We start from the raw sequence: 27,394 nt of genomic DNA on the forward strand, positions 1-27,394 counted from the left end.
TGGCCAGCAAGATCTCCGGATCTGTCCCCCATTGAGCATGTTTGGGACTGGATGAAGCGTCGTCTCACCCGGTCTGCACGTCCAGCACGAACGCTGGTCCAACTGAGGCGCCAGGTGGAAATGGCATGGCAAGCCGTTCCACAGGACTACATCCAGCATCTCTATGATCGTCTCCATGGGAGAATAGCAGCCTGCATTGCTGCGAAAGGTGGGTATACACTGTACTAGTGCCGACATTGTGCATGCTCTGTTGCCTGTGTCTATGTGCCTGTGGTTCTGTCAGTGTGATCATGTGATGTATCTGACCCCAGGAATGTGTCAATAAAGTTTCCCCTTCCTGGGACAATGAATTCACGGTGTTCTTATTTCAATTTCCAGGAGTGTATCTCATCATACATTTCTTCAATTTCTTCATCATCTGCAGAGCTAGTAGGCATATAGATGTGTATTACTATCGTAGGCGTGGGCTTTGTGTCTATCTTGGCCACAATAATGCGTTCACTATTCTGTTTGTTGTAGCTTACCCGCATTCCTATTGCTTTATTCATGATTAAACCTTCTCCTGCTTTACCCCTATTTGATTTTGTATTTATAACCCTGTATTCACCTGACCAAAAGTCTTGTTCCTCCTGCCACCGAACTTCACTAATTCCCACTATATCCAACTTTAACCTATCCATTTCCCTTTTTAAGTTTTCTAACCTACCTGCCCGATTAAGGGATCTGACATTCCATGCTCCGATCCGTAAAACGCCAGTGTGAGGAGTATAGTAAGGTATCCGTGTTTCATCCACAGTGACGAAACGACGCTTAAAGTCCTGCGGATTCTTCCTGAACAGCTGCAAACCATCCTTGCAACACTTCACACGATTTCGTTTTTTGTCAAGTGTGAGCAGTTGCGGAACCCATCTTGCGGATAGCTTTCTCATGTCCAAATGTTTATGCTAAATATTATGTACCCGTTGATTCAAGATGCCCACAGCACTAGCAATCTCACACACCTTAACTCTTCTGTCATCCGTCACCATATCATGGATTTTATCAATGATTTCTGGAGTCGTAACCTCCACAGGGCGTCCAGAATGTTCAGCATCACTTGTGCCCATATGGCCACTCTGAAAATTTTGAAACCACTTAGAAACTGTTCTAATCGAAGGTGCAGAGTCACCATAATGTTTATCAAGCTTCTGTTTAGTCTCCTGAGGCGTTTTACCTTTCATAAAGTAATGTTTAATCACCACACGAAATTATTTTTCGTCCATTTTTTGACAATCACTCGACTTCTTTGATTCACACAAATGCCAAACACAAAGAAATAGACAAATGTGGCTGAAACTTGGTGTGTGTTCTTTTCAGAGATGCTACTAACTAAACATGACCTCGATGCGCGCCAGTGGTGCCATCTCTCGGACTTTGCAAATGCCCCTCATAGTGCTGTCCCCACCAGAAGCCCCTCTCTTTTTCTCCTTCTCGTCCCACGCTCTCTCTCTCTCTCTCTCTCTCTCTCTCTCTCTCTCTCTCTCTCCCTCCAACCAGAAGTGCTGTTTTGTATTAACTTTAATTCCAATCCTTATCAAGGACCCCATTGTCAGAAGTACACAGAGCCCTCTTTGTGCCTTTATAGAGTGTTGCTTTTAGCTTCTTATCAAATCCAGTTATCTGTCATCTGGGGGCGGCTAGCCATGCCACTTCCAGGTCTGTGGCTCCTCTCACCACACCTAAATACCGTACTATTGCCTCTTCCATTGTTATCAGTTTCCCATTTTGTTATTAACAATGCAATTCAGGCTTGGCTTTCCTCATTGATGTAATTCTGTGTAGCTAGTCTTCTTGTGGTAATGGAAGGTGTGGAAGCACCAGTTGGTTGCAGAGGGTGTGTGTCCAGCTACATAATGTGTCCCAGGGCCTCCAGCTGCAACTCTTATCACCTTTCACCCGTCTCTTACTTCTATTGGCTTGTATCCGGGGGGGGGGGGACTGATGACCTCAGATGTTAAGTCCCATTTGTATCTCTTGGTTTTCTTGATTCTCAGGTACTGTCTAGTCCATTGGGAATTGTCTTTTATGTATTTCATCTCCGGGGACTATTATCAGCTTGAAAGACAAAGGATTAAGGGAGTGATGACCTTGTATTTTGGTCCATTTAACCCAGTCAGACACAGTCACTCCATCCATCCAGTTTTATGTTTTTGGATGACCTTTCTTTTTGTAAGGTGATTATATAATTGTGTTCCACTATAATCACTTTTCTGAGTGACAGACATCATTCTTCTCAAGCTTAAGTGTGTACACACACACACACACACACACACACACGTGTGTGAGCTTGTGTTCAGCTGCATATTGTGGCAACCTTTGTTCTTGGCCGCAGTTTGGCTGTGGTGATTCATTCTGATTGGCAGCTGGTTGGTTGTCATACTAACATTAAATGCTGTGCAGTGGTAGCAGCATAGTTAATATAAGATAGGGCTGCTTTCACATGTGGCCTGGCCTCTGATGGGGTAGTATAAAACTGTGACATAACTGGAGTAGGAAGTGCTGCGTGGGCAGACTAAGCAGGTCTTATACCTGGATCTTGCATAGGGGTATGATACATTTGGCAAGGGGCTGTGAGTGGAAGTGGCCTGGGGATGTACTAGTGGGTTGGGCAGGTGACAGAACAACACAACACTGTAGGGGAGTTGGGAAGGCTCTTGGGTTGGATGTCCTTCATATCAGGGCAGGATGATAGATAATCAAAGCTCTGATGAAGGATGTGGTTCAGTTGGACCAGTCCTTGGTAATATTGGGTGATGAGTGGGGCACTCCTTTGTGGCTGATTCTTGGGGATGGTGGGAGTATTGGGGGGTATATGAGGATGTGTCGTAGGTATTCTCTTTATAGACTAGGTTTGAGGGGGGGGGGGGGGGGGTTTGTGCCTGTCTGTGAAAGCCCATGTGAGACCTCTTTAGCGTACTGGGCAAGGGAGTTTGTCACTGCAGATAAGCTATGCCTGGGTGGCCAGACTGTATGGGACGGATTGCTTGTGCACCTGCCCCCCCCCCCCCCCCCCCCACATTTCTAGCCAGCAAAGCTGCTGCTTCTCTTTGAGCCACTAGCTACTCACCTCAACCCTTCCTGCCTCCCACCTCTCTATCCCTCTACCCATCCCACCCCGAGTCACATGCTGAACTGCAGCACTAGCATTGTGCATCCAGCCAGCACCATGTAGGGGCACAGGTGTATGCAATGCATCCGTGTGTGTGTGTGTGTGTGTGTGTGTGTGTGTGTGTGTGTGTTTTCTAATCTAGCTCGAGATAGGGTGCATTGTGAAAGCTAGCAAATTTTCTTTCTTTTTTTGTGTGTGCGTTTCAATGCTTCTACTTTCCAGTGAGTGGTCTCCATTACTCCCAAAGTATTTACATTCCCCAGAATATTATTGCATACTTGATTGCAGGCTGGAAATGTGCATATTATGCCTGTTGTAGTGTTTTTATGTTATAGCTTGTATCCATTACTCTTAGCGCATACCAGATAGCTTATAGTTTTGCTCTGAGAGCTTGAACATGGAAGGGGAAAAAAAAAATCCTCATAATTGACCAGTTTAAAATTTGGTTGTTTTCAAAGAGTGGTAATTTTGTTGCCTTCTGTGGCAAGTGTGAAAGCTCATGGCTATAGCTTTTTAAAGTATGTACATATTTTTCAGATGAGTTTGTCAGCTCCATAAGTGATACATCTGCTGACACCTGATGGACTTCTTTCTCTAATCCACTGATTAAAATGCTGGTGCCTTCTGCAAACAGTTTTCTCAGAACGTCGATGTGGAAGGGAAAGGGAATCAAACCTATTGTGGATTCTTGCAATACATAATGTTTGTTTGTAGTTTTTTCTAACAAGTATGTTTTTATATGGAGTTAGCAAGATGTGATGCCCGAACACAGGAGACATTTACGTAAATTGACATCGGAAGAATGTACAGGAAGCATGAACATGAAGTCTGTGTAATACTATTAGTGAAACTAGTAAGGTGTCTCAAAAGTTTCATAGCTCTATCAGCCTGTATAATGTTGCAATTGAGTAGTAGCCCTAGTGGCATAATACAAGTGTATACCCCTACAATGGACAAGGAAAATGAAGAGAGAAGAATTTTATGATAACATAAATGGAATATGATTTGACAGTTGTGATGGGAAATTTTATCTGAAAGTAGGGGAAGGTATAAGATCAGACATGGTAGGACCATTTGGACTAGGGGTGATGATCTTGAAAATTTTGCGGTGTCAATTTGTCTAGTGATTCTGAACACCTGGTTTAAACTTCCACCTAGAAGATTGTATACAGGGAAATCCCCAATGGACGGACCTGGGAAATGTGTGAGAAATCAGATTGATTTCATACTAGTAAATGAATGTTTCAGGAACAGTTGCACATCAGTAGAAACATACCAGGGAGCAGATGTAAACTCTGGCCCACTTATTGTAGGAGTTAATAAAGTTAGAATGAAGAGAGTGAAGAGAAAGAAAAAGCAGATCTACAATTTGAGAAAAATGAAAGATCTGATAGAAAAGCAGAACATACAAACAGAACTCAACTTGGCAATTAACACAGAAGACATCGCAAGTAACAATGTCCATTTAGAATTGAACAGAATCCAGAATGTTGTACAGCAAATAAAAGAAAAGTACATGAAACCAAAGAGAAAGGACAGGTACTCATGGATCCTGAATCTGATAGAGGGAAAAAGATTAAATAAGGGAAACCCAAAGGAATACAGGAAGATAAACATGGACATCAGAAGAAAAATAAGGGACGCAAAAGAAAAAGTGGAGCAATGTGAGGAAATAGAGTTTTATCAAAGTAAATGTGATAGTTTCAATGTACACAAGAAAGTCAAAGACATAAGAGGGAAATACATGAAGAACATCAGTGGAAAATTAGTGGATGAAGCAAGGAACTTGATGGTGGGATTAGAAGACAAGAAAAAGTCATGGAAAAATATATAGAAAATTTATTTCATGACACTATATGTACTTTTAATCCAAGTACAAATGAAATAAGGGGTACAGATATACTAGAAGTAGAGGTTCAAACAGCCATCAGTCAGATGGAGGACAGAAAGGCTGAGAGGCCAGATAAAGTAGAAACAGAGTTCTTAAAATTGATGGATGAAGATCGTGTAAAATGGTTAACCCAAATTTTCAATTGAATTTATGTATATGGAAAAATTCGATCGAAGTGGCTGAAATTAGAGTTCATTACCCTGTCAAAAAAGCCAAATGCAAAACAATGCAGAGATTATTGTACAATAAGCTTAATGAGCCATGTTTTTGAGCATGGTACACAGAAGAATATACATCTATGTGAGGAACAGATGAACCCTAATCAGTTTGGGCTTGTTAATGCTGTGGGTACAAGAGGAGCCTTGTTCATTGTAAAAGTATTGTTTCAGAGATGTAAACAAAAATTATTTGCTTGCCTAATAGATTACCAGAAGGCTTGTGATAGAGTAAAATATGACAAATTAATGGAGCTTTTGAGCAATATTGGAATGGAGGAAAGAGATCTGTGAATCATCAAGAATGTATACTGGAATCAAACAGCATTACGGGCTTGAAACAAAAACCACATGGACAAAACTCATGGTCATAAGTAAGGAAAATATTGCAGGAGGAAACTTAGTCATAAACCACAGAACTAGAAAGAATAAAGCAATATACATACCTTGGAACCATAATAAATGAAAATTGGGGTAACTCGTAAGAAATCAAGAAGTGTACTTCAGAAAAGGAGTGCTGTCTTCAAAAGCTGTCACGTAACTGTGAGAACAAAAATCAGGCTTTTGCATTGCTGTGTATATTCTGTCCTCTTGTATGGAGTAGAGACATGGACCTCAAATAAAAACACTGAGAAGAAGCTGGAGGCCTTTGAATTGTGGCTTTATAGATGGATCCTGAAAATACCTTGGACCCAGAGAGAGACAAACGTGGAAGTTTTGTGAAGAATGATCACAACACCTAAATTAATCAAGATAGTGAAAAGCCGAAAGTAGCAATATCTAGGACATATCATGTGTAATGCAAATAGATATGATTTGCTACAAAAATACTTATGGGAAAATCAACAGCAAAAGAGGTCCTGGAAGAAGATGAATATCTTGGTTTGACAACTGTAGATTCTAGTTCAATATGTCTTCCACAGAATCATTCCGTGTTGCTACCAACAAGAGAAGAATAGTCATCTTGATCACCAGCATGTCTAGGCACCGAAAGAAGCTATTGTTGTTCTTATGGTGCTTCCTGTGGTTGTGCCTTTTTAAGAATAACTTCTTATTGCCAGTTAGTAAGATTTGATCAAATCTAGTACCTCTAATTCCCTATCTTTCCAGGTTATTTACTAGAGTTGCATGATCTATAATATAAAACACTTTTTATGTACATGTAATTTTATGTTCATAATTGTATGTTAAACTGTTTAAGTTATAAACTTCTTATCTTGTCACTCTACTCCACATTTATTCATTTTAGTTCAGCCATCTCAGTGCATGCTGAAAGATGCATCATTTAATACATCCATTTACCTCCACTCCCTTTCCATTTCCATCCTAATTGTGTATGAGAAAAGCAATTGTAGGAAGCTTCTGCATAAATGCGGGATGTAATTACACATAGACTGTATGTAACAGCACACAAATCAATCAGGTCGCCACATAGATGCCGACTGGTATTCTAACTGCAAGTAATCTGTTGTTGTTCTGGGTAAATTCGTGCCCCGCCCCCCCCCCCCCCCCCCACCCACACACTTAAAAAAAAAGATTGCTGGTCACCTGACCTGGGGAGGTTGGGGTGCTGAGCCATCACTGCACTCCCACTAAAGGGAGAAATAAATAATGATTGTCAGTTTATGAAATTGCTTGTTGATCCAGGCAGAATCACACTCAATGTCTGCATTGCATGAAAGTTGCAGCCTCTTCATGTGACGTCTGGCACAGCACAGCATAGTATGCATGCCATCCGTGTCTTCGTGTCTTGACGTAGAGTGGGAGATGCACTTGGACCCGTGCTGTAGTGGCATGTGTATCAGCACAATTTTAGGCATTCAGTTACATCAGTTGAAATTGATTAATGGCTTGACTTTCTTTTACCTGGATAGCTAGTGACCTGTCACACTATACAGTTACTAGATCAGGCTGTGCTAAGGATACTCCACAGTTTTAAATTGCAGGCTTCAACATAAAAGATGTGTTCTGTCATAGCCAGGTCTCTGAAAACAAATGTGGCTTGCTTATGATATAAGGCAGGTGTTGGCTGCAGCGCTTTTCTTCCATGGGTTACATATCCAGGTTTTGTGCATCAGGTGCAGCAGACAGAGAAACAACTCACTTGGCAACCATAGAGGCTCACGATAAACGAGCTGTGCCACAGATAACTGACAGTCCTCCTCCATTGCACTCCACAGTCCAAGGAGCACTAGTGAGACTGTGTCCACCTGAGACCAAGTTGTGTAGCTCTTTATGACAGCCTTAAGACGACAGTAAAAGCCGTCTACCATACCATTAGAACCCATTTGACACGGCATCATTCTTCTGAGGTGAATGCCATACAATCATGCGATGTAATGGAACACCACAGTCTCCCATTGGTAACTTTGGCCAAATGTCACCTGTGCCATACAACTTTAAGTAGTGACATCAGCCGTACCATTCTCTGTCTCACCTTGTAGTGGTAAAATTTATGGGAACCTCATGACTCTTTCAGTCACTATAAGTCAGCAACAGAAGTTGTGAGAAACAGGTACTGGGCCAATGAGTTTCACATGCAAAAGTCTAATTTGGGGGGCAGCTGGTGAAATGATGTAGATGTGGCCTTAGACTATAAACCTGAAATATTTTGTGGCATTGTAGGCAGCCAGGAGCTCTGTATAAAATAATGGCCAAGAACACTGTTTTTCTGGTACCTTTTTGGAGAAAAACTCTAAGGGGTTGCTGCAGAGCTGCATCCACAGAATAGGCTGATACCTCTAAAAAGATTGTCAGATGGGCTCCAGCTACAGGATGTGTGAGCAGTGCAATCCACAACAGGCTGGTTCAGTGTACTTTGAATACTTCTTGTAGGTCATTATTCCACACGAGGGCTATAGAGCCATGCACTGTAAGCCCAAATAGGATCACATGTAGTGTCACTCAGACTTCGACAGTGTGAGGCATAAAAATGGCACTATGAGGTATAAAATGACAATGAAGGCTGTTGCATGTAGACATAGTTCCCGCAATGACATCAGGACCGGGTACTGTCTTAGGGGGACAACCTTCTCTGAAGTTGGAGACGGCATATAAATTGAATCCGACAAAGCCCACATTCGTAGTGCTGATAACATAGATAGTACAGATGATAGAGACACTGTTATGACTATGAAGTCTTTCACAACAGAGTCCTTGCATAAAAAGTTCTTGGTTTACTTGCTATGTCAAATTTGGATAAAATCCCGAGCTTTCGATGACTATCTCTGTCATCTTCGTCAGGGGTAAGACTGACTGTCGTGGACCAGTGAGGCTTCTGCTTTTTAAGTAGTGGACACCACCTCTGTACACACCGTTTTCACTGTGACGTCATCCAGCCAATGAGAAGCCGCCCACTGCTTAAAAAGCGGAAGCCTGACCTGTCCACGACAGTCAGTTTTACCCCTGACGAAGATGATGGAGGTAGTCATTGAAAGCTTGGGATTTTATCCAAATTTGATGTGGCAAGTAAACCGAGAACTTTTTATGCGATAGAGACACTGGTTGTAATGCAGTGACTTCAGAATGAATAACGACGAGATAGACTCGGCAGGGCAGAGTGGCAAGGAGATTAGGTGCAGGTCCTTCCAGATGATTTGATCTTTCTCAAGGTTCAAAAGACACCATTAAGCTGCATGTGGACATCCTCTGGGCATACTGTGTTGTGATCTCCACCTGAAAAGATCCAGTAGCATTAGACACATCCAGAAAGCCTCAGTGTACTCACACCATTCTTCATCTGTAAGAACGCCTTTTTTCAGTGCCAGAAGTAAGTTTGCATAAGGATGGAATTTTAATCAAAATATCCTATGGGAATGGCAATTCTGGGGTATCAAAGCGACACAGATAATTTGCATGATGCAGACGGTCTGCATTAATGTTAGAAGTTGTGCAGCAGTAATCAGTACACAGACATCCGTTCAGAGGTTTTATACTATCTTCAATCAGACTCATTTAGGTTTTCTTCTGCATATTCAATTATTCATTCTGAAAATCAAGATTATTGGGCCTCAAAACTCAGCTTCACTTTCTTTACTAGATTGCAAGTGATTTGTTGTCATGATTAAGACATGGAGCTCTATTGAGAAAAACAGATCTAAATCTCAGTTTGTCTGTCCTAAATCGAATTTTCTGTGGTTTTTGTGAATTACTGCAATCCAGAGTCTCCACTGACTAGACAGTGTTGAGTTCATTTCCCCATCCTTATCTAGTTGAACTTAGCTCTGCTCTGTGAGCAAACTGTTGAGAGTGTGATGAACACAAATAGAAGATGATATTAACAACAGCCTTCTGCTCCTTTCAGAAGTAGTAGTTTTTGTTTCTTCTCCTGCATCTTTGTCTGCCTGTCATATAATTAGTTAATAAAGTCTATTTCAAATTTTTCAATTAAATGTTTATCAAATCTGGATTCAGTTACAAGTGATGCAGTCTAGAAAACTTAAAGAGAATTTGAAAACATTATTATTTAAGTTGATTAGTTACCTAATTAAGATTAATGTTGAAACTTCCTGGCAGATTAAAACTGTGTGCCCGACCGAGACTCGAACTCGGGACCTTTGCCTTTCGCGGGCAAGTGCTCCACCAACTGAGCTACCGAAGCACGACTCACGCCCGGTACTCACAGCCTTACTTCTGCCAGTACCTCGTCTCCTACCTTCCAAACTTTACAGAAGCTCTCCTGCGAACCTTGCAGAACTAGCACTCCTGAAAGAGAGGATATTGCGGAGACATGGCTTAGCCACAGCCTGGGGGATGTTTCCAGAATGAGATTTTCACTCTGCAGCGGGGTGTGCGCTGATATGAAACTTCCTGGCAGATTAAAACTGTGTGCCCGACCGAGACTCGAACTCGGGACCTTTGCCTTTCGCGGGCAAGTGCTCCACCAACTGAGCTACCGAAGCACGACTCACGCCCGGTACTCACAGCCTTACTTCTGCCAGTACCTCGTCTCCTACCTTCCAAACTTAACAGAAGCTCTCCTGCGAACCTTGCAGAACTAGTGTATGTGTTCATCTTATAATTTACACTGTAATTGGATAGGTTAAAAATCTACTCACCAAGTGGTGACAGTAGAAAACATGTATGACAGTTAAAGAAATGTGCTAGCTTTTGGAGCCACTGGCTCCTTTTTCTGGCAGAGGGTTGAAGAGGAAGAAAGACTGAAGGAAAAGGACTGGAGAGGTTTAGTAAATGGGGAAGAGTTTAGAAAAGGCATCCAGGAGACTTCCTGGATGACGAGAAATCCGTAAGTCCTGTCCTGTAAGTCTCCCCGACTCAGATTTCTAGATGACTTTCCTGAACTCTCCTAATTTCCTAAACTTTATCAGTCCTTTTGCTTGACCCCTCTTCCTTCCCCTTCATCCTTTCTGCCAGAAGGAGCCACTGGTTCCGAAGTCTTGCACATTTCTTTGACCTTCATATATGTTTTCTCGTGCTGCCACTTTGTGAGTGGATTTTTTATTTATCAAATTACGTTATGTTTTCAAAAATTATTTTCATTGTTATATTGTATACTGATTCTTATTAGCTTTTTTTTTTTTTTTCTTTTCTGTTACAGAAGTAAAACTGCGATGGCCAAAGCAAATTCATCAAAGACCAAAAATAAGACCCCCACAATGTTCGGGGAGAAGAATAAAAGAGAAAGTGAGGTAATATACTTCAAAGAATATACTCTCCTTCTGTCCATTTTTGCATATGGTCCAAGCTAATAACATTCCTTAACAATCTGTACGTAAACACTTTCACAGCCTTGCTCTTATGTTATCATTAGAACAGCTGTTAAAAGAAATTGTAAAGATAGTGGGAAAAATGTAGTATCAGTGTAGTAGCAAAATTTGACTGTTGTTCAGCATGTTACATTTGGAGTTTAAGTGCATTTCAAGTGTAGCTTCTGTTTTCTCCATTTCTCACAGCATATGATTGGAAATACTGTTCTTGTAATACTATTCATAAAAATATAAAATTTTGTCACGGTTTTCCTATGTAAGTCATTGCTTTTTAATAGAAGTACTTAAATATAAGTGACAAATTTATAAATGAAAGATAAAAATATTTAAATCAATACTTGTGATTTACACTAATCATGACTGCAGTGTTGAAGAGGTGAGTACAGTATAATTACACATTTAATAGCTCCACTGTGCTATAGACAATTTTTACCCCAAAATCTAGCTGCACCTGGTTATATCTTCATTGGTTCTAAAAAATTTATCTTCGATTGTGGTACTTTCAGTTTATCAAATAAATGGGTAATTTTTTGCCCTGAATTCTCTCTATAAAATGTAAATTCTTAAATTATGAATTACAATCTGTTTTGCAGAACAACATTGCAGACAGATGTTTCTAAAGAGGTTAGGCATGTTATTTCTGTTCTTTAACCCTTAACTACTATGGCCATTCACAGGAACACAATTACTATGGAGGGGTCTCACAGACCACATTTTTCTATTTTATATATCAAACCAGAATTTTGCTGAATATATATAGTTTTTGACTTCCAGTCATTCATTACACTTCTTAGAGGTGGCTTTTGTAGAAATTTGATTTTTTTTTAAACATTGCGATATTTTAAACACTTCGACAACTAAAACAAAGCGAAATCTGGAGTATATTTTTATTTTATGAGTTACAAAAATAACAGCAAATAGTTAGCTCTATACTCACACATAGATTTTCATCAGAGGGATTATATTACAAATTGGCAATATAATTAGGTGGAAAAATCCGACATGACTTACGATAAATTGTGTGCGAAGTCAGCTTTCAGTTTACGACTCACTTTGCAATGTAGATCGAATATTTCAGTCCATAAGTCTATGAATGGAGAAACTTTGCCACCATTTTACTTCTAAAATTACAAGTAAAAACTAAATACTTGTTCTCATGTGCCACTGAATCATACTTTAGTCAATTTCCACCAGCAAACACTTCACGCAGACCTTCCTGGAACACTCCAAACAAATCGGAACACCACGCTGTTGACGTGGATACCTTGTTTTCCTCTTCAGACAAGGAGGGCAAAAGGTGCACGTTTTTCGATTTTCGAATTCTTCTTTCAGAGTCTGAGGCTCATCTTGCAAGTGAAGACCTGTCTCACATAACACACGTTGCTCAGAAGGCCCAGCTTTCCCCACCATGGAGAAACAGTAGCACGCAATAAAAACGCGGCACGCAAACACTATGGTACGTCTGAGAGACCTCTCAAGGCTAATAATTATGAAACAAAGAGCAGCAACAATGCAAGAATGCTGGCACGTGTAGCTTGACAGCCAATAGGAAGGTACATGGAGGAGTCCATTTGGCTTTGCAGGGGTGTGAGAAATATCTCGGCACAAAAATTAGTAGCGGTCTGAGAGACGGTTGATAGTAGTTAAGGGTTAATGAGATATTGGCATTGAACAAAATAACTTAACTTTACAGAAAATGCCCTACCTGAAATGTTGACTTTAGCTGTGATATGACAAAAGTAGCAGATGCCTGGTTGTTTATGTTACCGATATTCTCCAAAAGTGTAATAAATATCCATAAAGAATGTGATTCACCATATAGGGAAGATCTTGTGTCCCAGACAGGTACTTTCTTTGAAAGTAGACCACACACTCACATTCATGCAAACACAACTCACACATGCATGACCACTGTTTCTAGTCACTGAGGCTGGACTATGAGAAGCTGTGCATGGTGGGAGAAGCAATCTGGGTTGTGGGTGTGAGGAGGAGGCGGGGGTGGGATATAAGGATAGTGATGGGAGACAGTAAAGTGTTGGTTGTGGGAGCATGTAGGGACATGGTGTGGGCAAGGTGGGGCAGCTAGGTGCAGTCCCCAGGTGGAGGAAGGGGCGGGGGGAGGGGGGGGGGGGCTGTGGGTGCATTGGTGAAATAGAAGGCTGTGTAGTGTTGCAGTGGAGGGAAGGAGATAGGAGGCTAATGAAGGTTGAGACCAGGGGGATTATGGGGAAATAAGATATACTGCAGGGAGAGTTCCCACCTGTGCAATTCAAGATAGCTGGTGTTGGCAGGAAGGATCCAGGTGGCGGAGGCTGCGAAGCAGTCATTGACGTGAAGAACACTGTGTTGAGAGATATAGTCAGCGTCTGCGTAGTCCAGCTGTGTGTTCGTCACAGTTCGTTGGTGGCTATACACGCTTATTGGTTGTCTTGGCCTTAGCTTATAATCCATTTGACTGCTTCCACAGGTAGCCCTGCCTTTGATGGGGTAGGTGATGCTTGTCACCAGACTGGAGTAGGTTATGCAGGGTGTCTACGACCCGGGACAACCGGGAGATCCGGGAAAAACCTGGGATTTTTTTCATCCGGGAGAAAACCGGGAAAAACCCGGGATATTTTTATAATTCCGGGAATTTTTCATTGTTTTGTAATTTTGACTAGTAAGAACCGACACACTAACAAAGGATATTACTGTATCCCGATACTGCAGAATAATACTTCAACAATAAAACATAAACGAGAGAAAAAAACGAAAATAACTTAAATTGCAAAGGAAATGCGCCATATACAATGACGACACAAGTGCTCATGCAAGCGTCTGCCGATTGAAAATTTGTCAAAGGCTTTAGGAAGACTATGCAGTGCTCCATAACAACAAATTGCCTCCAATGAGCGTGAAGTCGCAACTGTTTACATTCGATTTGTTTTAGCAGTTAACGCGCGGGCTCATGCGCATGCGCAGTAGAATCACGTTTGAGTAGTAGATTCTCCTGTTTCTGTCAACTGGAATGTGGCTGTTGGCTGTGCAAGCAGTCGCAGCAAGCAGCTAGATACTGCCAGGAAAAGGGGGCGCCTAATTCATATTCTTGAGAGGAAAAAAACTTGTTTCACAAAGCGCCTAGCATCCAGCGCACATTTGCCTATCAATTAGTCATATGATTATGAAACGCTTCTCTGTTGATATTTGAACACATTTTAAGTTGATTTCTGAATGAATCATAAGCTGACTTTTGAATGCATGCATAGTGTACGTGATGTCTCTGTCAGGAGAATCCTCGTCGCATCTAGAAATAAACTTTCCACAGACAAAAGAGGACGGGGCTATACGAGCTGAGTGGAGTAAAGCCGAATGGATGAATGGCAATCGCTGTCTGATTATGTGGCTGATTGGGTGTGGGAATGATCAGCGTTGTTATAATTACTAGCGAAATCCATAGATTCATACTATCAGAATGGAAATAAACGACTGACAGGAATAACAAGGTGAGAAAGATTATGTATTATCTTCTCGGTGTGTCCAAGAAAATGAAGTTTTGACAGAAAATGTTTGGCCAGATCACTACACTAGTAAGGACCAGTAGTACAGTCCCCGGCTACCAGCCACTTAAGTTCTATTATGGAAGTAACGCGGAAAACGTGTTGTACGAACACGTAACAACGCCTAACCGGAGAATAATTGCGGGAGAACTAAACCAGTGATTCTGGCAGGGTTAGTGAAGTTAATCGGCGAACAAATTTTGACAGTGGCAGCAATAGCTACAGAATTGGTGATGACAGGATTGTTTGTTAGAACGAGGACGGAGAAGAAACGAGGACATCACACAAATTATGGAAGAATAAGACGATTCCAAATTTATATAAAAATTTCGTACTACTAGTTTTCGATGTCATGCTAGACAAGCTGGTGCATATGAATGAAACGTGAAACTATTTCGTAACATAAAGCTTTTTGCTTGTAGTGGGCCTAATAGGCATTTGATATTGATACTTATTGGATTATATTCTGTCGTGTTATAAAAATGACCATTTGTGCCAAAACAGTCTCGTTTATTTGGTGTGTTATAAAATTGCTGCCGTATTAGAAAGGCCTATTTTGTTTTATCTAGCAGACAGTGACAAAATAGACGTAATCAGATCGAGAAACCACACCAGTCTTGGGTATTATTTGTATTAACAGCTTTTTCAGTATTAGATAACTACATTTCAATTTTCCATGTAGCAAAACGTCTGACAAACTTTGATGAGGTAAAAGATTCTTTCACAGAAAGGAAAACACACCATGTAAAGCTGTAGCAAGATTAGAGAGAAAAAAATGCTAGGAGCTAAGGTTTGAAGAAATGTGTAATTTCTTGCTTATCTCTTGTCAGTACTGGTTTTATATATCCTATATTTAATTTTATAACACACAAAACAGCAAGTTATTAACTAATGGGAAATGAAGAGTTCAGATTTTCCGAAGAGTTCTTGTTCTCTCGATTACAAATAATCCCATCCGCTATTAATTGCGAGATTTTTTTTTTAAGAGAGGCAGGCTGCCAAACCGGCCGACTGGAAGCAGGAGAGGCACCACAGGACATTTCAATTTCCACTCTCCTGAATATAGTTTAGACGTGCAGTAGAAAAATGCTTTATGAAGAGGCATGGAACTGCACTTGGGCATACTTAAAACCAAATAATATGTCTTACATTTCCTCGAATACATACGTTTTATGTTTCAGACTTTTCAGAAAGATGTGCGCTACAAGATGAACATATTTTTGAAAATTCGATTTTTTTTTTAGTATTGACCCGGTTCGCAGATGTCGTAGATCCGGGGCTGATGCACAGAGTCGTGATGACTGGGTGTTGTGAGATGTCCCTAGGTTAGTTAGGTTTAAGTAGTTCTAAGTTCTAGTGGACTGATGACCATATATGTTAAGTCCCATAGTGCTGAGAGCCATTTGAACCATTTGATGCGCAGAGCAATCTGAGCTATAGTGGGTAGTCTCCACGTGACCCGTGTTTACGTTCAGTGATTTTGCTGTTTCCCCTTCGTTTACTCTCACGTCAAATGAAAACAAAACGGATATCCGTGGCCGGGAGCTATCAAGTGAATTAAAACACATTCACATAATTACTAAAGGCTGAAATATGTCATTAGTTTCAGATTTTATTTTATTTCCACCTTTCTGACAGTCAAGCATTAATCGGCTTGCGGAACAATGAAGTTATTTTTGTCTGTTTGCTAAAGAAATTTGACTTTTGCTAATCTTTTCCGCAGAGGCAGTCAATGTATCTGAAACGAAATGTTTAATTCCACAGTACTGGGTAGTTTCTACTGTTCGCTGCATTTCAAGTGCACGTTTTCATTTTCTAGCACGTATGGCATTATGCCATAATAAAGAACCAAACATGATATAATACAGTACTGGTGCTCCAAGAAAATTTACATCCTGAAAACCACACTTAAAAGCTTAATATCAGGTCGGGGTCTACGGTACTTCATTGGGAATCTGGACATACGAGTGTGCCTTCAAGTATGCACTTTAAATGTGCAGATTTTAATATGGTTCACGAAATTCCGATGCTCTTGCAGTATCATCTTTCATCGATGATTTTTTACACGTACGTACATATGGGCTTCCTACGTCATGATATCTACCCAAACGCGGTGTCGCCTGTTACCTGAGCTCTCTGGCAACTGCTGAAACGAACCTATTTGTAACAGGTCGCGGGAAAATATTATGATTGGTGGTTTGAAAAGCGTTACTTTCAAAGTAAATATCCTTTTACGTAAGTTGAACTACATACAAGAATGGACCGTGAATTTATTAAATCACAAAGCGTTTGACTCTCATTTAAAAATCAGGTGTCTGATGACGAGCCATTTAGAAGCATTTCGAACCCTCGAACCCTGAAGATCAGACATTTATGTCATTATTAAAAATTTTACAGGCACATTTGTATGATATCTCTTAAAGTGTAACATGCGCAAAAAAGATCAACAGTATATGCGAAAGCTTAGCTTCTCTTGCAGCTTGAGACCAATATTTTATGTGAGAGCTTTGCTTTTCTTGTAACAACACTATGTATATTAATTTAAACTATTAACTTTCCCTGTTTGGCGCGCTACTTAACACTGATGTTGCTATTGGTTGACTACATCACGTGTCCTATGCTCTGAATATCCTCTGTCATCGGCTGGTGAGATCACGTGACATGAGTTACGAACGGCTTACAAAAGCACATCGAAATCTCGGTTTCAATGGTTCGGAAAGTAACATGTGGTGTTTGGTGGATTTTCTAATGTATGTTTTCGTAATACGAAAATACGCAGCGTACATGTTGCTGCACATCAAAGATATTTCCAAAACGTGTCTTTTTCTCTGAGTTTCGTTTTCTAAAGTGCCGAGAAATTGTACGCCCGTGTACAAAACCATAACCATTCAAAGGAGTGATAGGGGAAAATATACTGTCATCCGGGAGAAAGTGTGTTTTTAACTGGGAAATCCGGGAAAAATCCGGGAATGTTTTTTCCTTGTCCACGTAGACACCCTGTTATGGTGGGAGGATGTATGGGACAGATCTTGCATATAGGTCTGTTACAGGGATATGAGCTGTGAGGCGAGGGGTTGGGAACAGGGGTAGAGTAGAGATGGAAGAGGATATTGCATGGGTTCTGTGGGCAGTGGATATCACTGTGAGAAGAGGGGTAGGATGGTGAGTAGGACGTTCCTCATTTCAAGCCACGAGAGAGAGGTAATTGAAATCCTGGTGGAGAATGTGATTCGGTTGCTCTAGTCCTGGACGATACTGAGTCACGAGGGGAATGCTCCTTTGTGGCCGGATGGTGGGTGACTGGACAGATAAGGCACAGGAGATCTGTTTCCTTACAAGGATGGTCTGCAAAGGCCTCCGTGAGACCCCTGATATATTTGGAAAGGGCCTGCCCATCACTACAGATGTGACAACTGCAGGTGGCTGAGATTTATGGAAGGGCAGTCACTTAACTGTTAATAGGTCCTTTATACAGGATCATACATGGCTGGTTTCATGATGATTTAATCACATCCTCAGGTGTATACATCTATGAAAAACATAATGAGAATTAGAAAGTATAATAATGGTTAAAATAAGGCAATCAAACCAGAAAGATAGGGGAAAAAATATTCAGGTAACTAATTTAACATTGGGTCATTAAAGATACTCAGTCTCCCAACAATCGGATGGTGTCCCCGTTGTCAGAACACTTTAATTGGATGGCTACAAAATGAAACATCTAAAATTCCAATGGCTAACAGCTTCAGGATGTGTCAGGAGCACTGGGAGCTGCAGGTATGGACCTAAAAAGGTGTTCAAGTAAAACACCAGAAGAAAACTATATACAGAATTTAATCTGCATTTGGACAGGAAAATAAAGACTCACTGGTGATGAAAATTCAACACATGAGCGTAAAAGCCTCATGTTGGAGACATGACTATGACTGAAGTAGGAAGGCCAGGCAACCAAACAGCCCTGTTGACTTAGTGTTATTGAAACTGCTGGCGCGCAGTGTGTCTGAGAGAAGTGGCCAACAAGAAGTATGGAAATATGCTGCTAGAGGTTGCCAAGAAGGAGACAGAAGAAACCTGATTACAGGAGAAAGATAATGAGTAATATAACTAATACATGGAGGGGAATTGCAGGGCGTGCAGTATGCTGCTAAGGTAGAATTAAAAATTCCTTGATAAAACATTAATAATATAAAAGATTATAAGTGACCTATAGAAATTGTAACAAACTCATTAGGGGAACAATTAAGTGGGGACTAATAACTGTGTCGTAGCCTAATACTAGACATAGGTAACACAAATACATACATATATGGGCTGACAAAGGAATCTCAGACTGCAAAGACCAGTATGTTAAAAAAAAAAAAAAAAAAGTTAAACGGTACTTGAAGGCTGTCGAAATTTGAGAGGATGCCGTAATGTCAAAGTTCCGACTGGCCATTCAGGGTGTAGTCAGGAAACTGAGGGAGTGCAAAATATGGACCTACTCCAGAACAGAGGAAACCACTCAGCCTGCAAGATCCAGGCAATCGCAGAGGGTGGAATTATTGGTAGTTGGGAGCTCCAACGGTAGGTGCGTTATGGGGACCCTTAGGGACTTGGCTGGCAAGAAGGATAAGAAATGTAATGTGCACTCCGTGTGCATACCGGGTGGGGTCATTCCAGATGTGGAAAGGGTCCTCCCGGATGCCATGAAGAGCACAGGGTGCAGCCAACTGCAGGTGGTTGCTCACGTTGGTACCAATGATGTGTGTCACTTTGGATCAGAAGAGATTCTCTCTGGTTTCGAGTGGCTAACAGAAGTGGTAAAGGCTGCCAGTCTTGCTTGCAAGATGAAAGCAGAGCTGACCATTTGCAGCATACTCAACAGGACCGATTGCGGACCTCTGTTACAGATCTGAGTGTAGGGTCTGAATCAGAGGCTCTGACAGTTCTGTGACCGTGTAGGCTGCAGATTCGTCGACTTACACCAAAAGGTGGTTGGGTTCGGGCTCCGCTGAATAGGTAAGGTGTCCACTATATGCAAGAGGCGGCTACGCAGGTAGCAGGGGCTGTGTGGTGTGGACTGGGCGGTTTTTTAGGTTAGAGGGTCTCGGGAAAACACAAGAAGGGCTTCAGTCACAAAGGGTCCGGCTGAACACAGGAAGAACGTAGATACAGGAACCATTGGTATAACAGCTGTAAATTGTCGTAGCTATGTTGGGAAAGTACCAGAGCTCCAAGCACTAATAGAAAGCACTGATGCTCAATTCGTTATAGGCACTGATAGCTGGCTAAAGCCGGATATAAGCTCAGCCAAACTTTTAGTAAAGAACCTAATGGTGTTCCGAAAGGATAGGCTAAACATGATTGGCGGTGGCGTGTTTGTTGCTGTCAGCCAAAATTTTAGCGAAGAATCTAACAGTGTTCTGAAAGGATAGGCTAAAAATGATTGGCAGTGGCGTGTTTGTTGCTGTCAGAAGTAGTGTAACTTGTCGCGAAATGGAAGTAGATACTTCCTGCGAGTTAGTATGGGCAGAGGTCATTGTTGGCAACTGGAATAAAATAATAATTGGATCCTTTTACCGACCTCCCTATTCAGATGATACATTTGCTGAAATGTTCAAAGAAAACTTGAGTTTGATTTCAAACACATACCCGACTCACATGATAATAGGTGGTGATGACTTTAATTTACCCTAGATATGTTGGTGAAAATACATGTTTAATTCCGGAGGTACGCATAAAATATCATCCAAAATTGTGCTAAATGCATTCTCTGAAAATTCTTTCGAGCAGTTAGTTCATGAGCCCACGCAAATAGTAAACAGTTGTGGAAACACACTTGACCTCTTAGCAACAAATAATCCTGAGTTAATAATGAGCATCAAAACCGATTCAGGGATTAGTGAACATAGAGCTGTCGTAGCAAGATTGAATAATGTAATCCCAAAATCCTCAAAAAATAAGCGAAAAATATACCTATTCAAAAAAGCAGATAAAAATTCACTTGACACCTTTCTGAGAGACAATCTCCACTCACTCCAAATCAATAATAGAAGTGTAGACCAGATGTGGTTTAAATTCAAAGAAATAGTATCGGCAGCAATTGAGAGATTTGTACCAAATAAATTAACAAACGTTGGAGCTGATCCTCCTTGGTGCACAAAACAGGTTAGAACATTGTTGCAGAAACAACGAAACAAACATGCCAAATTTAAACAGATGCAAAATCCTGTAGACTGGCGATCTTTTACAGAAGCTCAAAATGTAGCGCGGGTTTCAGTGCGAGATGCATATAACAGTTCCCACAACGAAACTTTGTCTGGAAACCTGGCAGAAAATCCAAAGAGATTCTGGTTGTATGTGAAGTATGTTAGTGGCAAGAAACAATCAATGTCTTCTCTGCATGATAGCAATGGAGATACTATTAAAGACAGTGCTGCCAAAGCAGAGTTACTAAACACAGCCTTCCAAAATGCCTTCACAAAAGAAGACGAACTAAATATTCCAGAATTTGAATTGATAACAGCTGCCAACATGAGTAACATAAAAGTAAATATCCTCGGAGTAGTGAAGCAACTTAATTCACTTCATAAAAGCAAGTCTTCTGGTCCAGACTGTATACCAATTAGGTTCCTTTCGGAGTATGCCGATGCATTAGCTCCATACTTAACAATTATGTACAACCGTTTGCTCGACGAAAGATCCGTACCCAAAGACTGGAAAGTTGCACAGGTCACACCAATATTCAAGAAAGGTAGTAGGAGTAATCCACTAAATTACAGGCCCATATAATTAACGTCAATATGCAGCAGGATTTTAGAACATATATTGTGTTAGAACATAATGAATTACCTCGAAGAAAACGGTCTATTGGCAAACAGTCAACATGGGTTTAGAAAACATCGTTCTTGTGAAACACAACTAGCTCTTTATTCACATGAAGTGCTGAGTGCTATTGACAAGGGGTTTCAGATCGATTCCGTATTTCTGGATTTCCGGAAGGCTTTTGACACTGTACCACACAAGCGGCTCGTAGTGAAATTCCATGCTTATGGAATATCGTCTCAGTGATTTCCTGGCAGAGAGGTCACAGTTCGTAGTAATTGACAGAAAGTCATCGAGTAAAACAGAAGTGATTTCTGGTGTTCCCCAAGGTAGTGTTATAGGCCCTTTGCTGTTCCTTATCTATATAAACGATTTGGGAGACAATCTGAGCAGCTGTCTTCGGTTGTTTGCAGATGACGCTGTTGTTTATCATCTAATAAAGTCATCAGAAGATCAAAACAAACTGCAAAACGATTTAGAAGAAATATCAGAATGGTACGAAAAGTGGCAGTTGACCCTAAATAACGGAAAGTGTGAGGTCATCCATGTGAGTGCAAAAAGGAACTCAAACTTTGGTTACACGATAAATCAGTCTAATCTAAAAGCCGTAAATTCAACTAAATACCTAGGTATTACAATTACGAACAACTTAAATTGGAAGGAACACATAGAAAATGTTGTGGGGAAGGCTAACCAAAGACTGCGTTTTGTTGGCAGGACACTTAGAAAATGTAACAGATCTACTAAGGGGACTGTCTACACTACGCTTGTCTGTCTTCTTTTAGAAAACTGCTGCACCGTGTGGGATCCTTACCAGATAGGACTGACGGAGTACATCGAAAAAGTTCAAAGAAAGGCAGCACGTTTTGTATTATTGTGAAATATGGGAGAGAGTGTCACAGAAATGATACAGGATTTGTGCTGGACATCATTAGAAGAAAGGCGTTTTTCGTTGTGACAGAATCTTCTCACGAAATTCCAATCACCAACTTTCTCCTTCAAATGCGAAAATATTTCTTTGACTCCGACTTACATAGGGAGGAACGATCACCACAATAAAATAAGGGAAATCAGAGCTCGTACGGAAAGATATAGGTGTTAATTCTTTCTGCACGCTATACGAGACTGGAATAATAGAGAATTGTGAAGGTGGTTCGATGAACCCTCTGCCAGGTACTTAAATGTGATTTGCAGAGTATCCATGTAGATGTAGATGTAGATGTAGATAAAGAATATTGCCTTTGTTACCATTACATAAGATCCTTAAATTAGCCGCCAGATTGGAAATAAAAGAATTTGAAGCCATTTTGACTATTTTTCAACCGTGACTGTCTCAAGAAATATGTAAAGATTTTTTAAAATTACTGCTACCAGTCACAAACTTTGTCAACGATCATATTACTTATTTATATAGCGACATGTTTTGAGGGTTATACCTCATCTTCAGGCTAAGTGGGATTACAGAAACAACTTTACAATAAGGTAATTCTGATGTTACATAGTCTTTTCGTAAATGCTGTGGTCGAAAAGACTATGTAACATCAGTATGACCTTATTGTAAAGTTGTTTCTGTAATCCCACTTAGCCTGAAGATGAGGTATAACCCTCAAAACATGTCGCTATATAAATAAGTAATATGAAATAAGGTCATACTGATGTTACATAGTCTTTTCGACCACAGCATTTACGAAAAGACTATGTAACATCAGAATGACCTTATTGTAAAGTTGTTTTTGTAATGCCATTTAGCCTGAAGATTGAGGTATAACCCTTGAAACATGTCGCTAAATAAATAAGTAATACAATAGTTGACAAAGTTTGTGACTGGCAGTAGTAATTAGAAAAAGAAACCTTTACAGATTGGAAATAGTATGTCCAGTATCATGTAGGTGAGTGGTAAGCACAGATTGAGAACCCTTGTGGCCCAGGTGTTTCTTAAACTCAGTTTGGAAACTTCTTCCCGTTTGCCTATTGTAGGGGTCTGGACAGTTATTACAAAAATGGGTAGATATCTGTAGAATCAAATTTATTGAATCTGAAGTGCTCGTTATTAGAGAATTTGAAACCAATACCCCTTGGAATAAAGAAAGGCTGGGGAAATACCTTTTGCTTTTAACTGCTTACCTGTTGTGGTTGCACCTATGACCGTCTATCTGTATCGCTGAGGCACACGAGTCTCCCCACCAATGGCAAGGTCCATGGTTCATGGGGGGCGGGGGGGGGGGGGTTAAAAGTTATTGATTCTTATATGTTATGTTTTATTGATCAATATTGCAAAAATTATTAATAATTGTTTTTAACTAGTTTTGGCTGAAATGTTTATTGCTGTGTCTAATCAACAGGCTGGTAGGATACACATTGCCATCAGTAAAATATATAAATGGGCGAAAAAGGTTGGTTGTGAATGCCGTTAGGCACAAATCTGTATTTTATAGATGACAATGTGTCTCCTATTAACCTGGTGCTGAGTCGCAGAGATGTTTTTTCTGAATGATATCAAGATGGCTTGCTGTTGTAGCTGAAACTAATCGTGAAAGATTCTACATAATTTTCCAATTTTCATTAGTAAAGGATTATTTATAACAATCCATAACTTTTAAGAAGGTATTGTTTGATAGGACACATCCCAAGGCATCAAGGAACAAGGAATTGTCTGTATCGTGTGTGGTAGTGGAAAGAAATGTTGTGTGGGTGGGGGGAGATAAAAACTGTAAGGAAACCAAGGCATGAATACAGTAAGTTCAGTAGGTTGTGATAGTAATTCAGAGATGAAGATGCTTGCATCTCCAGGATAATTTAGTGTAGAGAGCTGCATCAAATCAGTCTTCAGAATTACGATAACAGCAGCAGAAACTGCATGGTGGAACAACTCTTTCTATATTTCTGACTTTTGGAAATCTGTGCCATTAACCTATCTTTTAATATTGCTGTTGTGTTTGTTTCCACATTTGCACTTGGACTGGACATGTTTAACCTCCTTTTCTTTGTTCTCAGTGGTTTTGCTCTGTTCTCAGTTTTTTCTGTCAGTGTACTGTATTTCTGCAGCAGTTGTTCTGTTTAAGTCATCTGCCCTTCTGATGGGTGATTCTAGAAGTCTGTCAAGGGGGGGGGGGGGCTAATGGGAAAGGGGGGGAGGGGTTGGGGAAATGGAATATCACTTAACAAAAGGAGAATTGGAGTTCTCCACCAACAAATTGGTAAAATACGGCATTGCTTTAAGTAGTTTTTGGTAACTGTTTTGGAGTTCAGGGAAAAAATGTGCATTAATAAATAATAAGATGCCCATTTTAAGTTAAATGACATTTATTGGTTTAAATTGTAATCTATTTGCTGCTCTTATTCTTTTGTTAAAATGTGTTTGAAACACATTGCAACCTATATTGCTACATAATTATAAAAAAAGATTTAATCTGTTGGAGTAATACATTTGTTGATTTATGAAGTTATTTTATCCTGTGTAATGAAATTTTCTCTTTTGATTCTCATACCTTTTTGGCAATCTCCTCTGAAGCCTTCACTAATTTCTTTCGCTTGTGATGGATTTCCTTTCTTGCCTCATTTTGTTTGTGCTCTGATTCTTCTAACTTGTGTCAGGCAGCCTCTTTCAGTTCCTTTGTGTATTTAGCTATCATCCTTCCTAAATGGACTTACATCTTTATTACACTGTGTTTTCATACTCTCCTGGAAATTGAAATAAGAACACCGTGAATTCATTGTCCCAAGAAGGGGAAACTTTATTGACACATTCCTGGGGTCAGATACATCACATGATCACACTGACAGAACCACAGGCACATAGACACAGGCAACAGAGCATGCACAATGTCGGCACTAGTACAGTGTATATCCACCTTTCGCAGCAATGCAGGCTGCTATTCTCCCATGGAGACGGTCGTAGAGATGCTGGATGTAGTCCTGTGGAACGGCTTGCCATGCCATTTCCACCTGGCGCCTCAGTTGGACCAGCGTTCGTGTTGGACGTGCAGACCGGGTGAGACGACGCTTCATCCAGTCCCAAACATGCTCAATGGGGGACAGATCCGGAGATCATGCTGGCCAGGGTAGTTGACTTACACCTTCTAGAGCACGTTGGGTGGCACGGGATACATGCGGACGTGCATTGTCCTGTTGGAACAGCAAGTTCCATTGCCGGTCTAGGAATGGTAGAACGATGGGTTCGATGATGGTTTGGATGTACCGTGCACTATTCAGTGTCCACTCGACGATCACCAGTGGTGTACGGTCAGTGTAGGAGATCGCTCCCCACACCATGATGCCGGGTGTTGGCCCTGTGTGCCTCGGTCGTATGCAGTCCTGATTGTGGCGCTCACCTGCACGGCGCCAAACACACATACGACAATCATTGGCACCAAGGCAGAAGCGACTCTCATCGCTGAATACGACACGTCTCCATTCGTCCCTCCATTCACGCCTGTCGCGACACCACTGGAGGCGGGCTGCACGATGTTGGGGCGTGAGCGGAAGACGGCCTAACGGTGTGCGGGACCGTAGCCCAGCTTCATGGAGACGGTTGCGAATGGTCCTCGCTGATACCCCAGGAGCAACAGTGTCCCTAATTTGCTGGGAAGTGGCGGTGCGGTCCCCTACGGCACTGCGTAGGATCCTACGATCTTGGCGTGCATCCGTGCTTCGTTGCGGTCCGGTCCCAGGTCGACGGGCACGTGCACCTTCCGCCGACCACTGGCGACAACATCGATGTACTGTGGAGACCTCACGCCCCACGTGTTGAGCAATTCGGCGGTACGTCCACCCGGCCTCCTGCATGCCCACTATACGCCCTCGCTCAAAGTCTGTCAACTGCACATACGGTTCACGTCCACGCTGTCGCGGCATGCTACCAGCGTTAAAGACTGCGATGGAGCTCCGTATGCCACGGCAAACTGGCTGACACTGACGGCGGCGGTGCCCAAATGCTGCGCAGCTAGCGCCATTCGACGGCCAACACCGCAGTTCCTGGTGTGTCCGCTGTGCCGTGCGTGTGATCATTGCTTGTACAGCCCTCTCACAGTGTCCGGAGCAAGTATGGTGGGTCTGACACACCGGTGTCAATGTGTTCATTTTTCCATTTCCAGGAGTGTATATCTGTATGAATGTCATCATTGGTTGGATCCTTTGCACTTTCTTGGCATTTCTAGCAATGACACAAGTTTCATATTTCTGATCTTTTTCTGCACCTTCTGTTAATTGCCTGTTTCTTCCTTTTCTCTCACTTCAGCCATCTTTTTCGCCTTCCTTCCACAAGTTATGCTACGTGAATTGCCTTCAAAAATCTTGAAAGCAAAATTCTATTTACAGAGTTTTCAGAGAATACCAATATGTTTTGGTTATATGTAAAGTCAGGAAAGCGATTGGAATCATCTAGGTGGCTGTTTATTCACCAAATTAAAACCACAAAGCTTCCTGGCAGATTATAAGTGTGTGCAGATCGAGACTCGAATTGGGACCTTTGCCTTTTGCAGGAAAGTTCTCTGCTGACTGAGCTACCCAAGCATGACCCACAAACTGTCCTCACAGTTCTAATTCCGCCAGTATCTCGTCTCCTACCTTCCAATCTTCATAGAAGCTCACCTGCAAACCTTGCAGAACCAGCACTCCTGGAAGAAAGGATATTGTAGACACATGGCTTAGCCACAGCCTGGGGGATGTTTCCAAAATGAAATTTTCACTCTACAATGGAGTGTTGCTGATATGAAACTTCCTGGAAGATTAAAACTGTGTGTCGGACCAAGACTCGAACTCAGGACCTTTGCCTTCAGCAATATCCTTTCTTCCAGGAGTGCTAGTTCTGCAAGGTTCGCAGGAGAGCTTCTGTGAAGTTTGGTAGGCAGGAGACGAGATATAGGCAGAATAAAACTGCGAGGATGGGTCTTGAGTCATGCTTGGGTAGCTCATTCAGTAGAGTGATTGACCCTGAAAGGCAAACGGCTCGTATTGGAGTTTCAGTCCAGCGCACTGTGTTAATCTGTCAGGAAGTTTCATTTCAGTGCACACTCCGATGTAGAGTGAATTCCCCCAGGCTGTGGCTAAGCCATGTCTCTGCAATATCCTTTCTT

General features: G+C 41.4%; 1 protein-coding gene across 8 annotated transcripts in view; it reads left to right on the top strand.

Annotated features, from left to right (window-relative positions):
* LOC126091885 (F-box only protein 22-like) overlaps positions 1-27,394 on the top strand; it is a 486,064-nt gene that overhangs the window by 358,451 nt on the left and 100,219 nt on the right. For 4 of the 8 annotated variants that reach the window (XM_049907177.1, XM_049907175.1, XM_049907178.1 and 1 more), the window contains exon 3: positions 10,812-10,902. The exons of the other annotated variants lie outside the window; for them this stretch is intronic. In XM_049907177.1, the coding sequence (XP_049763134.1) occupies positions 10,812-10,902 (91 nt within the window). The remainder of the gene's footprint in view (positions 1-10,811; positions 10,903-27,394) is intronic. 8 annotated transcript variants of the gene reach the window in all.

The sequence above is a fragment of the Schistocerca cancellata genome, chromosome 7, assembly GCF_023864275.1.
Source record: "Schistocerca cancellata isolate TAMUIC-IGC-003103 chromosome 7, iqSchCanc2.1, whole genome shotgun sequence".
In the NCBI taxonomy this organism is placed as follows: Eukaryota; Metazoa; Arthropoda; class Insecta; order Orthoptera; family Acrididae; genus Schistocerca; species Schistocerca cancellata.